General features: G+C 31.0%; 1 protein-coding gene across 1 annotated transcript; it reads right to left on the bottom strand.

The window, feature by feature from the left end:
• On the bottom strand, positions 1 to 6,177 carry LOC147810637 (putative inorganic phosphate cotransporter). Its single transcript, XM_087160449.1, has 4 exons — positions 6,120 to 6,177; positions 3,056 to 3,211; positions 2,789 to 2,874; positions 1 to 415 (listed from the first exon to the last, which is right to left on the bottom strand). The coding sequence occupies exons 1-4, from the start codon at positions 6,175 to 6,177 to the stop codon at positions 200 to 202; spliced, it is 516 nt and encodes a 171-aa protein (XP_087016575.1). The 3' UTR covers positions 1 to 199.
• Positions 6,178 to 15,735: the final 9,558 nt, after the last annotated feature.

The raw sequence follows: 15,735 nt of genomic DNA, 5'->3' as shown, positions 1-15,735 counted from the left end.
ACTACATACAAATACTTTAAACACAGATACACAACTTATTATATTGAGAAGTTTTTCAGGATAGGCAATAGTAATTCAGTTTAGCTTTATTGTCATTTGGCTACCACTTAAAATGTTCTGTTTCTTCTGGGTGGACAGCTATGCTACTAAAGCTGTGATCTAGAAGTAGACAATTCAACCAAGATTCATTGCTTCGTCATCAGCACCTAAATGTTTCCAGAGATGATGCTCTGTGATTTAGAACACAAGTAGGGTTCGTGACGCACGTAGTGTTGTCCTTTATCTTCTTTTCCTTTATTTTTTCAGAATTCCACTGTTGTAGTTCAGCAGATCCAAAAACAATGAATGTGACAGAACAAATGAAATAAATAGCCACAGTAGTGTAGAATACTTTACTCCAGTTTTCTATTGTGGTCTGAAGAGGAAATTAATGTTAATAAATTACTTGTTTTTGCAAAAAAGTGGTCAAAACATGTTTTTAGCCGAAAAGAAAAGAATTTTTAAGAAGAAAAAAAAGTGGCTTTTATTGGTGAAAGGGAACATGTGTTGGCGATTGTTGCTCCGAGTTGTCGCCAATACGATCTATGCCAATAAGAGCGGTTTTTATATTTTGCGATGCAGAGCAAAAATATCGACATTCAAACTTTTCGTTACGCCCACTTTATTTAGTCGACATCTACTCGATGACCTGTTTGCTGTACTAAACCGGCGTCCACGTCATGACCTGAATGTATTTGTACCGAACGAAATCGACGTCCACTCGCTAAACTGCATGTACGAGTGCCGTACTAAGCAGGCATTCACGTGATGACTTGTGAGTATTTGCCCCGTACTAAGTCACCATCCCCACGATGATCTATGTGTACGTGCGCCGTATTTAGCCAGCGTCCACGTGATGACTTGTGCGTACGAGAACCATACAAAGCCGGCGTTCATGCGATGACCTGTGCGTACGAGAACCATACAAAGCAGTCCTACAAGCAAAGACTCGTGAGTACGAGTGCCGTACTAAGACGGCATCCACGCGATGACTTGTGTGTACGAGTGGCGTACTAAGCTGGTATCCATGCTATGACCTTTGTGTGAATGCGCTGTTTTTAGCTGGAGCCAGCGTGATATTGTTTTCTAACCGGTCGAATTTACTCCAAACTTCCACTGGATAATATTCCAGTGACCTATATTGAAACTATGCCACTTTTAGAGTAGCTTAAATGCGCTTAGTGTGCTTTGTAAGTGTATTGTTTTGTAAGTTTATTGCTACAAAAATACTTAAAAAAGCATTTCCAAACTTAACTTATGGAGTGTTACTAATAATTTAGAGAGAAAATAACTAATTGCGAGAAAACATGGCGAATATTAAACAGAAATTAACGGAAATCAGACGAGTTTCCTTTATTTTATTTTTCAAATTTAGTTCATATTTAGTTTATAGCATGTAGAAAAAAGTAAAAATAAATCTAGTGCATTTTTTATAATCATGAATAATAAATTTATGTGATTTTTTTTAGTTAATTTTTAATGCATAGTATAAAATTGACTGATATTGACTATTTTTCGCATGAAAAAAGAGATAGTAAAGAACATTAGTAGAGCGTTAAAGAGCAGAAGATGGAGCCCCTTATCTTTTTTCTATTTTATTTTTTATATACGTTAAAATTGAAAGGCATTTTTAATAACTATATTTCGTATTTTAACGTAACAGGTAGGTAGGTACTTTATTTCACTAGAGCTACACAATGGGTTATTGGCGACTGCCTGGAAAACATCGTAGAGATTGCTATCACATGCCATCACAATTTTGATGGCCTTCTTGCTTTGGTAGTCCGACGAGTACTTTACGGGTAGTCGAGCACTTTACGGTAGAACAGTTTAACGAGGACCAATACCACGCACCCTCGGTTCTTACGGCAGACTGATCAAAGTCTCCCACTAGCTTACTGACAACAGCCAGCGTTGCTTGACTTTGATGCTCAAAAGGGAATTCATGTCTTTACGATCAATCCACTGCAGGACTTAAACGTAACAGTTAAGGAAATAAATTTTGAAAAATATATTTGTTCCAAATATTTAAATTGTGCAATTTGTATCGCATTTTGTTTAATTGTGCAAATTGTTTTTTGTTTTCATAATTATTGACCGAAACAATTTTAATAAAATCAATTTTTTTTAATTCTTCTTTTAATCTACAATTGCGAACTTTCTATTATTTACATTGATACTGCATGTATATCTAGTACAAAGTCCGACGGTCTTTGGTTTTTTAAAATAAGCAATTTAAATTATTTCGGTTTTTCACAATAATTCATTTTGCGATTGTTATTACATTTTACTTTTTTGATGCATCTTACATCCCTGTCATCCCCATATTTATTAACTTTTTTTATTTAACCAGGGTTGAAGAGCAGACCCAATTCTGAGTTTACGACTATCAATGATCAACTTTATAGCCTTATAATTTTCAACCCAAAACAAAAGACGAGGGAACTCTTGGATCAAGCATTGGGACAGACTAGCTTTCACGGAGAACTTTTTGATGGAACTAACCCTCTTTTGCGTTAAATGAAGAGGAGAAAAACGAAACCTTAACCCATGATCCTGCTACCACTAAGGATACTTCACGTTAGCCAATGCCAATCGAGAGCAGAATTCGTATCAGCCAGTCCCTGTTAGTATTCGAACCTGGGTCACTTCTTTGGGAGGCAAACTCTCCATCCCTGAACTACAGCGGCTCTATCCCGTATTTTATTATTTTTCTTAGCATTGAAAATATAAGAGAAATTTAACTTACTCCACTGTGTAGGAAATACGCTACCGCCATTGGCGCTATAACACCAGACAAGCTAGCGATTGTGTTTGCTATGCCATAAATAGTTCCTAAAGCGATTAAACAATATATTTGATAAAGTTTTTAAAAGTAATACTAACTTGAAACAAAACATGAAGTTTATAATCTAAAATAGTAGGAAAAGCAAACTAACATAGAAGTTTAAATTTTTCTATTATAACATGCCATGCAAATTTCATTTTTAAAATGCTTCATTTATCTTGAACTTACCAGAAAAGTTAGGCGTCATATCCACAGTGGTAATGTTATATCCTGAAAATACGCAACCATCAATTCCTAATCCAATGGACAGTAAGGCAACTATGAGTTCGGGACGACAACCAGATTGTGTTATAGCCAATAAACAAATAGCTGGAGCCGTCATACCTAAGAAAAATTAATTATAATAACCTAATTTGGACATTCTGAACTACAAAATGTTTTCTTTACAAATAGTTCCTAAATCAATCAATTCCTATTAATCAATAATGTTAAGTATATAAAAAAAATTAACTATAATTAATACAGTAAAGTTGGTGCCAAAATAGTACTCTTTATACATAAAATCTCTTACTACAACTATTTGTTTCTATTGACTTGTGTATAGTCTCATTTAATTCAGTGATAAAAAAGGCAAAGGAAGCAAAGCCTCACTTGTTTTAATTGTAATGACAGGTCCGTAAACAAATAAAAAATTGTTTGGTTGCTTATTTGATTATTTTTATATGTTACTTTTAGTACGTAAAACGTTTATAACTTTTAAACTATTAGTTTGATCGTTACGGGATTCTCTTATTCAATTCATAGTGAAAAAATACTCCAAAAACGTTAAATCAATTATCTTCCCTCAACTCATCCCCATTTCCGTCAAAAGAAGGGTAAGCGTACAAATTATATATGTACCTAAAAAAACCTAATTCTACCTAAGGGCTATGTACCCTTACTAATCTCATTCAACCGCTTGGAGGTTCCTTATACAATAATAAAAATGGATGTAACTGTGAAGAGCTTACAAGACAAAATCTGCAGATAGCATAATCAACGAATAACACCATGAAATAATTTGGTTACTAACTAATAAGGGTCGGGACAGCCTGGTTGGCAGAGCGCTATATTCCTGTTTGTGAGAACTGGCGTTCGAATCCAGCCTGCTGAATACTCCCTGTATAGTAAATAGTGACTGGTGCGCGTTAAATCTGTCGGATCACAAATTTCTTCATCTTCTCATTAGAAACCAATACCTCTGGGGGTACTGAATTGGAAATTAATCGTTCTCTAGTTCAGGTCAAATTATAATCTGTAGACGAATGAATGAATGTATAAATAGGTTTGCCCTATTAACAGGTGTGGCAGAAGAGGAATTCTTGCCCATAGGTGGCACCACTGGAAAAAGGAACAATCACACCCCCTCTGCCGTATTATTTATTTTCAGCTGTTACAATCGTCTCTTTACTTACTGTTACAATCGTCCTCAAGACGCCATTTCAGCTTCATTTGTTAAAAACAATTGTAGTTAATTAACGAAACTAATCTTTTTTTTCTGAAATGTAAATTAAGGTGTCCACTTACATATTCGGTTAAAATTTTTTATTTGTTTAAACAAAATTACTTTGTTACAATATAATATTCTAAAATCAAAAAAAGTACTTACGTAGCGTGAAAACATCTTTAATGATGTAACTATTTCAAAAGTACATAAAAATGGTTGCCAGCAGGGGTGTTCATGTAGATTTATTAAGTACACCTTGTGCGCAATCTAGGAACCAAATATAGAACCCGACACTCCAAATTTTCGGTCTGTTACAATCGTACCCTGTTACAATCGACCCCACTCCTTTTCCTATTATTTAGCCCTTTATAAAGCTTTGGTCAGTATATTAACTTCAAATTTTAAATAAAGCTGGGAAACCAAGATTTGTCCGACCATCTACAGATAAATTCAGGGAATACAAAGAAGGGTTTTCCTTTACATGAATGAGGGTAACAATAAAGGTTAGAGTGTGATCAAGAGGTCAACACTAGAGAGCTACTTTCTCTTGTACGTTATTCGTCGTTATTTCTACGTCCAAATTTACTACCAACTCTTTTTTGTCGGAATAGTTTTAAGTTCCACCACCAAAAGACAACAGTTTTAAAAATCAAATTAGCTTTTGGGTTATAAACTATATTAATTTTACTTAATAAGTCAATCACAATCCCAAAAATATTTAATCATAACATAAACTCGAAACAAATGGCAGTAAAAAGGTTTATTGAATCTCAGGTCTATCACTTCCGAAAACTCCTCCATGTGTTTCAAAAATGATGGGACCAGGGCCTGATTGTCGATTAGCCCCAATAGGTATGTACCAAGGGCCCACACTTTCTGGGGGGGGGGGGGCTCAAAAATTAGTAAAAAGTCCACAATATGACTATTTTTTTAAAATCTGAAAGAAACAGTTTTTTTTTTCAAAAAATGCACTTTTTTAAAATATTTTTTTATATTGTGATAAACCAAACTCATATACTAAACAAATTCGAAAGTGCAGCTGAATTTTAATTGGTGCAATTTTTACGTCAACGGCTTAAGTGAATGCACTGAATATGCACTGTATATTTAAAAGTGTAATATTTAAATAAACTCTTATTTAAATGTGTTTTATATTTTCTATGACTACTACAAATTTTGCTCTTTAGAATATTTTTTGTGTGCATTTTTTAATAAAAATTATAAGTAATAACCTTAATATTTTAGCATACATGCAGAACGTATCGTTAAATCTAATGAAAAGTCGGCTAGCTTTGTGTTGGTTTAAGTACTGAATAAAAAGAATAATTACAGCTTACTATAAAAAATAATTCTACTTTTAGCAAAAATCACTGATTTTCAATTGTTTGTGGTGACTAAACTATTTTTATTTTGACATAACATTGTTTCGTTGTTTTATATTTTGCTTCAATATATAGATACGAGAACTTTATCTTAACTCTTAACTTAACGCTTAACTTAAACGAGCTTCAATTGTCTGCTTTCAAAATTTTTTAGAATGTTTCTCTTGAATCACGCAGTTGAATAGATTATTTTTATTATTAGGACTACTCTTTAGAAACTTAATTTCAAAATATTTCATAAGCGGCCCGAACAATTGGGTAAGCATTGGTCCTGAATTGTTTTGATCGGTCCCTGTATGGGACATACGCTATTCATTTTTAAACAGCAAAAAATTATTTCATTTTCACTCAAGTCCACTTCAAAAACATTTTTAAAACATATATTTTAATAATTAAATATAAATCAAACGTGAAAGTAGCTTACCTTCTGCTGAAGAAACTACAACGAAGATTAACAAAGCAATTATTATGTGTGGAATCATTGTATATAATTGATCGGACAACTTACAATTGAGTTAATATTTTAAAAATAGCAAATAATGATTTGCCTTAACAAGCATTAAATGAGGAAGTCCAACTACTTATTATATCAGGAACCGGAAATCAATTAAAATGTTTTGATAAAAACAAACAAAGAAAAGTTTAACTACTTATACGTCTAATCTCACCAAAATTCTATTTTTTTCTACAGCAAGTCGAGTGATAGGGAGTTTATAACACTAGATTGCCGAAGGAAGTCATTTTATCTGCTTTTTCATTTGCAAAAAATGTACAAATAGTAATGCAAATTTTTTTTCAAGCGAAGTAATTTTTTTATTGTTCATATTTACTGTAAATAATGTAAAAAAATATTAAAAAGTAATTTGAAATTTTTTTTTACACATTAGTTGTTCCTTCACAATCCAATCATTTTGATTGCTTTTAGGCAATATAGGTATATATTAAGTTTCAGTCTTTCTAGTGTTAATAAAGACTAAATCACATGATAAATATTTAAAAAAAAGTATCATTAATATCAAACTGTACTTATTTTTTTATTGAAAGTTAGAAAATGGGGAGAAATTTTTCATGTACCAATTGCGTGGGTTTCGCTTGAAAAGCTTTTTAAAATTATTTTTAAACTGCTCCATGTAAAGTTTAAAGCAGCATATTAGATAAAGTATACAATTTTTGAATATTCTAATAGTTCTGTAATGCACAATATACTGTACGATAGATAGATGCAATCAGTCCAGAAAAAGATGATTTTATATTGCCAATTCGTAAATTTAATTTCTAGAGAATCTCTTGAAGCAAAAAATTTTGTAACACCTTTTAATAACAATAACAAAAAATTATTATTACACACTATAACTATAAAATTACTATTAATAAAAATAAAAAAATTATCATATTATTGCAATTTTTACTATTTAGATTATTATTTTACTCGAATGTAAAGTGATAGAATATACAGACAAACCCCGCTATAGTGAACACGGTTTATAGTGAACTCTCGGATATAGTGAACGAAATGTTCGGTCCCGTACCTTGCTATACCCGTATAATGTTATTTTTTGTGGATATGTGAACTAAAAAAGTGATGAAGTTGGATATAATGAACTTTTTTCTGTCTTCGACTGATTTTTTTCTTCATTCTTTTGTCATAATATTGAACTTTCTACTTCAAAATAAATACATATACCGATTTTTTAAACCATCATAATTATTTTTTTCTTCTTTGCTTCTTTTATCGTACTTTCCCATCCCTAAACAAATCAAATAGATGTTTCTAACCCAGGCAGATGATGCAACTGTTAAGTGTCAGTAGGATCAATATGCATCTTCTGTTAGAGGGAATGAGTAATTATTCATTATTGGTCAAAGAGTTAGATACTAATATGTGTTGATAAGGCCCTCATTTCAATTCCTTTTTGCTCTCAGTGCAGTTAAAAATAGCCTGCAAACAAGTGTCTCAAATTTAACTATGGCGAGCAGTAAAAGTAAAATGTTCTCCATTGATGATAAAATGGGCATAATCAGAAAAATTGAAAATGGATGCGATCAAGCTGATATTTGCAGGGAATATAAACTATCCAAATCTGCAGTTTGTAACATATGGAAAAATAGGCAATTAATAATTTCTGCTCATGAAAAGAATTTAGATGGCAGAAAAAAGTTGAGAAAAGCAGATCACAAGGATAATGAAGAAGCATTACTGAAGTGGTTCATCATTCAAAGAAGCCGCAATCTTCCAGTATCTGGACAAATGTCGATGAATTTGCTAAGCGATTTTATGAGATTAATTTTATGTGCTCGAATGGCTGGTTAGACAAGTTTAAAAAGTGGACTAACAGAAATTCAGGAAAAATTATCTGAGAGTCGGGAAATGTTTCCATATCTGATGATGAGGTTGGTCAACAGCTAAAGATTACAATTTTTTTTTTTTTGTACGCAGGATGAAGAGTAATAAAAAATTTTTGCTACTACATAATATTTTTCAGTCATTTATTTGAATAACGTGTAATAAAAGGGAGGAATTTGGGAACCATTAGTTAAATTGCCCGGCTAACGGATATAGTGAACTCCCGGTTATAGTGAACGAAAATTTCGGTCCCTTGAGGGTTCACTATAGCGGGGTTTGACTGTATATTCAAAAAGGACACTCGTAGAAAATGTCAGCAACTTAAAAATATAAAAAATAGTTAGAATAATTTTTAATGTGTCTCTTATGAAATAAAGTTAAAACAAGTTTTTTTTTGGCTGCCATTTTTGTAAAAAGTTTACCGATGCAAAGACACCATTTCAGATTGACAGACGTTTGGATTATGCACTATTTCTGAAATACTTTAGCACAGTACTTAAAAATTAGCTCAAATTAATTAAATAATTAACTTAATCAATTTCTTTACAATTTTGAAATAAATATTTTTCTTGTGAAATTGTAAGAAATGATATGATCATACTAACTATTGTTTTGAATTACATTTAGAAAAACGTGCAAAATAAAACGGTTCATAATGTATAAGATTTCTCTTTGTCTGAAATCTCAAGACACTGATTGCATCAACAATTCTTTAAGAACTATCCAACTGTTATATATCATGTATGAAATTCCCGTTGCATTCATATTTTGTCTTGTCAACCTTGTGTCATAATTTTATTTTTATTGTCACGAAAATGTTTGTGACACCATTTTTCAATGGAGCAAAAAAAAACAAAATTGCGGTTTCAAACCTTTCATCCTAAAAAGATTAAAAATTAATTTTTAAAAAGTATTGTCACCTATATTGGCAAAATGGCCACTTAAGTTCATAATGGCGTTTAGGCTGACGTCACACTAGCGATAGGAGGAGTTCTGGCTAAGGGAGTTCTTACTTTAGACAAACTGTATACAACATGAGTGCCACTCTTCAATCCTGAGAAAAAATCAGTGGACTGAATTCCATCCTCCAATAAATATTCATTTCCATTTTTTTTAAAATTATGTTTTCAAAAAAATAATAAATTTAAGTTGAAAAAAAATTTAACACTTTTTTTATCAAAACATTGTTATTTTTAAATTCCTACTATTAGTTCACCCTCTCCCTATATCTTTTTCATATTTTCCATCATTATTAGAAATACTTCTTTTTCTTCCACTCAAATTCGAATAAATTTTTTTTAAAACTTGAAGTAGATGACACTTGATGTTAGTGCAGTTTTTTTCAAATATTCAATCATTTAAATAGGGATGAGCGAAAAACAAAATGGAATTTTCTGGTGGGTCAAGCGTTAGCTATTGTTTAAAATTTTACTAAAAGCGATTCAGTTTTTCACTTATTTTAAAAATAACATTAGTGATAATTACCTATAGCTCTATTTGAACAAAAAAATAGTTTATTGCGCACATTTAAATATTTATTTATTTTATATTCGCGATCGTAATGCTTGAGTTCGCCCTCTCCCTGGAGCCTGAAAATATCAGGCATTTATTTATTGAGATTTCATTTAGTTCCATCAGAATCATTGGCCGAGTCAAACGCCATTTTATAACCAGGAAATAAGAAGCAAAATTTCTCTAAGGAAAAGGCCGAAGAACTTGAAAAAAGCATCCAAGACGTTGGTAAATCTTTCAGAAATAGAACAGACCAAACATTTGAAGAAAAATTCCTCAATACTTTTTAACTTCCCTTATCAAAAAACTTCCAACTGATAACTTCCGAGTTTGGGATCGCATACTGTTACAGATGCGTGTGTATTGCGGTACAATACATTTTTTTCTGCCTTCATTACAAATTAAATCGAAGTCAACATTGCTTTCGTCATTCCAATGAATAAATGTGAATTCAGAGAGTATAGAACTGTAATAGTTATACAATATTCTTCTTTATAGAATAGTATATATTTCTGTATCTATATGTTTCGGAAAACAACAATTAAAAATCATCCGAATTACTTGAAATACTATCATTTGTGCTGATTATTAATAAATTTTTATTGTTTTCTTGGTAAGCATTTGTTACTTTTGAAAGAATAATTTCAACTAGAATTCAGCTATTCTGTTTTCAAGTTACATATGACAGTACATATCGGGATCTTACAATTATGACCTTTTGCTGTGTGGTATGTTATCTAAAAGTTATGAAGGGATAATCTATATATATATATATTATTATTTGAAAATAAAATTTTCAAACGAAGAACATTTCATTTGGAATTCTGCGGATTTATAAAGCAAATAAGTGTTCTGATTTTTATAATAAAAATTATTTTTGTGAATAATATTTTTTCTTATTTGATGATAGTTCTCTACAGAATGGTTTTTTATGTCTGATTAAAAACTATAAGAATAAAAAAAAGAAACAATATGACAGTTTTTTTTATTTTAATATGAGGAATTTATAGAATCGTTCTTTTATCCTAAGAATTCCTTATTTTACGTTTTTTAGTTTATAATTTTTCAATAAAAATTGTTGTCAAAATATTTTTTTGAAAAATTAAATGGTATAACATCATGTGTTTGTGTATACTTCTTGTATATTTTAATGTTTGAAGTAATATGATTCAGAAAAGTATGAAATAAAAATTCGATACGTACGTATTAAAGCTACCGCAGCTATATACTTGGCGGTTTTTAAGTGCCGCCAATCTACCCCTAAAATTTTTGCTACAAATCATAAAATAAAACACTTTATTTTAAATCAAAGTAGTCAATCGGATTTCGGTAGACAATGGGCGGATATAGAGTTTAATATAGACTCAAAACAATATCTATTTTCTTTCACCTGATGCTGTCGTCGCCATATGAACTCTAATAAATAAGATTCCAAATGAAATAAAATTTCCATAACGTACTTTTACAAAGATAAAGTTTCATGTCATGGGAATTTGGTAAAATATTTCGCTCCTGAAAAAATAAATTTGCCTCTTGTTCTGTTTTTGGCAAATCCCATAGACGCTTTTTCGTTGCCCTAAAAATCAGAAAACAAGGCAACAAGGAATCCAAAAGATAACTGTGTGCAAACAACAGGATTTCTCTTTATTGGCGCATTAGAGCAACTTCTGCTGCTCTGGTGTTATGCCAAAAATTCAACGAGAATTTAGCTGCTCTGCTTTTAAGTTACATATTGGAATTCATATCGAGATCTTGCAATTACAAAATTTTTTTGTGTGGTATGTCATCTGAAAGTTAATCTGTGTATATATTATTTGAGAATAAAGTTTTCGAATGAAGAACATATCATTTTGGAATTCTATTTATAAAGCAGGTAAGTGTTATAATTTAAAAAATAAAGAATTTTACTTGTAATTTTTTTTTCTTATTTAATTATAATTTTCTATAGAATGGTTTTCTAGGTCCAATTATATATTTAAAAAAAATTAAAAGCATGAAAGTTTTTTATTCTAATGAGAAGAATTTTTTAAAAATGTTTTTTCTTGTAAGTATTCTTTATCTTACATTGTTTAATTTCTAACTAAGGATCTTTATTGAAACTTAAAATTTTTTTGATAAAAACTGTTGTCAAAAAACTTTTTTTACTTAATTAAATTATATAAAATTAAATTATATAAAATTATGAGGCTTATATATACTTTTTGCTAATTTTAATGTTTGAAGTAATATGATTCTTAAAACTATGGAATGTAAAGTTTAAATAGGTCCTTCATGTTATACCTTTAAACTTAGTAAAACTTTTTCTCAGGCATTAGGTTTTAACTCCAATAATGTGCAAGAGGTCGTGGATTCGATCCCCACCAACTGAAGGCTCCCCGTGGAGTAAATGGTGACCGAATCACGTTATGTCTGTCGAGTCACTAAGTCCTCCATGTTTTAACCGGCTTCATTCGAGTAAAGATTATACAGCTGCATAACATCGACCGATAATTATAATTTGACATAAAATCCCACAGTGCTTCTAATAATATGTAATTTGGCGAAAATAGAGCCGCCGGCATAGTCTGGTTCCCTGCAAATATCAGCTTGATTGCATCCATTTTTAATTTTTCTGATTTTGCCCACTTTATCATCAATGGAGAACGCTTTACGTTTACTGTTCACCATAGTTAAATTTGAGACACTTGTTTGCATGATTTTTTAAACTGAACTGAGAGCAAAAAGAAGTTGAAATGAGGGCCTTATCAACACATATTAGTGTCCAACCCTTTGACCAATAATGAATAATTGCTCATTCCCTCTGACAGAAAATGCATATTGATCCAACCTGGGTTGGAAACATCTGCTTTGTTTGTTTAGGGATGGGAAAGTGAGATAAAAGAAGCAAACAAGAAAAAATGCACATTCCCCACTATAAATGGTTTTGAAAATCGGTATATGTATTTTTTTTTAAGTAGAAATTTCAAAATTATTACAAAAAAAATCAGTTGAAGACAGAAAAAAGTTCTTTATATGCAATTTCTTCACTTTTTTGGTGCACTATATCCACAAAAAATAACATTAACCATGTATAGCAAGGCACGGGACCGAACATTTCGTTCACTCTATTAACATTTATTAACATTTCATATATATATATATATATATATATATATATATATATATATATATATATATATATATATATATATATATATATATATATATATATATATATATATATATATATATATATATATATATATATATATATATATATATATATATATATATATATATATATGATATTTATATATATATATTTATATACATAATACATTGAAAAAATTATATGGCCTCCTCGGTCACCCGACCTATCATGTCTTGATTTCTGGGGTCATATGAAAACACTGGTTGAATATACTACCCTAAAAGGAAATTTTCACTTAAAATAGTATATTTTATTGACATCATAATTATGCTGATATCTTCTTTCTTATGCACCACACATTTGTTAATGATACTGAAATTTTTAAAGGTTGTATATTTTATGGCATAATATTATTCGGAAAGCTACAGTTTCTCGTTCAGTTTTATCAAGTTGGCTTTTTATCTGCCATTATTAATTAGCACACGTGAAAAGATTAGATAATAATTATCACTCAAAAATAAGATGTATTATTCCAGTTGCAATTGTTTTAGTCATATGTTCTTGTCATCGTCAACATGGCTCGTATTTTACAAAACGAAAACCTCCTCGTAGTTTATTCCAAACGTTTCTTGCATTTTGAATGGAAGCTTGAAGAATAATTTTATGAGCAACCGCCAAGAGCACAACAGAGAAATAATGATATTTAAATTTCCCTCCACCTCTATTTATGTATAAATCTGAGGAAAAAAGAAATGTGGAAAACCGTTATCTTTATTAATGCATTTCAGAATCTTGTTAACCGCAGTTAACAACTCGAAAACATTTCTTTTTTACATAATGTTAATCATATTGCTTTCCTAAATGAAAAGATATTTAAATACTTTTATATTTGAATAAATAAAAAATATACGAGGAAAAAAACATTTATTCTAAGGGCAACAAAAATTTCAATTACCTAGAAATTATTTTTAATTTAGTGCTGCCATCTATCAGAAAAAATAGGAGTTGTATTTTCATATATTTGTTTTCCTTTGACTACGTCACAACCCTTATCTAACTTTATCCGAGAAAGAAAGGAGCAGGTCGTCGTCGTTAAAGAATCAGACCCAAAGTCCCCTCGCTCCGCCCATTTTGCGTCATAGCGATAGCTACTCCCCTTTGCACACGAAATCATCATTCTCAGCCAATGAGAAATAAGTTACCATTTGTTAGCTCCTTCCTTTTAAAGCGCGAAATAATTTTCAAAGGAAAATTAGGAAACCCTTAAAATTTTCAGATTTAATATTTTAACCATTTTGTTGCATTCAATTTTTTTTTAAACTTTTCGCAGGGTGAAACAATTATTTAATAATAATTACCACCTCGTTGGAAGGCGAACTTTCTGTCCCCTGAGCCATCACGGGTCGCTCAAAGCATTATGTAACTCTTTTTGCGCTAGCAAGAATCGCCAAGGTTGCTGTATTTGAAATTTAAAAAAAAACATGTTGTTGTCTGCCTGCCAGCAGGGTATACACGGTGGTTTAAATGAAAACATTAACTGGAGAAGGAGATTTAACATTGATGTGTACAAAATTTATAAACAACTTGATATTATTAAATACATAAAAATAAATAGAATGAATTGGATCGCCCACGTTATTCGAATGAGTGACGACAACACAATAAAAAAGATACTGCTTTTTAGACCTACTGGAAAAAGAAAGCGGGGAAGGCCGCGATTGAGATGGGCTGACTCAGTGCAGTTTGGTTTTCTCGCAATTAATGAAAAAAAATTGGAGATCTTAAATATATCGGAAGTCGTCATGGAGAAATCTTCAGAGGAAGGCTTTAGCTCACATTGGGCTGTCTGGCCAACTATGATGATAATGAGACAATTAGGTACCAAAGCTTCCAAAAGTGTTGGTAATTTTTCCAGCATTTTAAAATTTTCATTGCGTTAGAGCCTCTTTCTTTCTTTATTTACGAAAAGATTGGGTGCCTGGGCGACGCAGCGGCGCCTAACCCTACATCGTGATAAATAATTTATAATCATTGCATAAAAACATTTTGTGTTGAGCAACATTATGGTAGCTTTATTCGATAAAGCTTCAATAAAGTGGGATTGCATATGAATTTTTATATCACTTATATGTAGTGGCGTGGAAAATAACTATCAATGAATGAAAAGTAAGGCATTAAAACATTAACTTAGATAGCACTAGAATAAATTTTTGCAAAAAGCGTAGAAAGTTGGTAGCCCTGGAATCCCTAACGATAAATCTTCCCTCTCAAAATAAACTAAAATCGAGAGATTTACCCGAACTCTATTTGCATTTAAAAGGTTTAATTATAGAAGGAAAATCGTTATGTCATTAAAAAAAATTGAAAAAGTTTGGTTTTCTTAGGTTGGTTTCTTAGGTTCTCTTGGTTTTACATGCAGATATATGTATCTGTATGAAAAACTATGAGAAATGAGCAACAAAACTTAAGACTGTACACTCTGTTATTTATCGCTTATTACTTGCTCATTTCTTCGTATGATTTAGCTGTAGGTTTTCAATTAGCATCAAATTTAAAGATATTAAAAATACTGTATGCGATGGAGCAGGGGTATTTTTTCACCCAATAATTCTTCACTTTTTTTTCCAGTGATCATCATCCAGGATTAAAATCTTGTCGCCTTTTCCTCAAATCTAATACACTTTACACAGACATCGATGTTGCTGACATTAGTTGTTTTACCACACGTTCTAAAGTAAAATGTCAATCTGAATTAATGAAATTGAAATCACTTATATTTCCGAATATGGAAATAAAAACTTCGTAAATATTTAGTCCTGTATTCTCCAAATTTTACTATAGAATTCGCTACCAGTTTATTAAAACTGTGTCAAAAAGTGGAGCAGTAGACATCCCTGCATAGGTTCCCAACCCCTTTTAATCTCAACGTCCACATTGCAAGTCAAAATTTTTTAACGTCCCTTCATAAAAGTTCATTACAAATGTTTATTAAAATTTTACGATTTAATACTTTATAACTGTTTTTATTAAATTAATAGAATGATTTTTTCCATC

The sequence above is a fragment of the Parasteatoda tepidariorum genome, chromosome 4 (assembly GCF_982258835.1).
Source record: "Parasteatoda tepidariorum strain Cologne lab strain chromosome 4, Ptep-v5.0, whole genome shotgun sequence".
NCBI classification, from domain to species: domain Eukaryota; kingdom Metazoa; phylum Arthropoda; class Arachnida; order Araneae; family Theridiidae; genus Parasteatoda; species Parasteatoda tepidariorum.
This window is presented reverse-complemented; position numbering and strand designations above follow the sequence as displayed.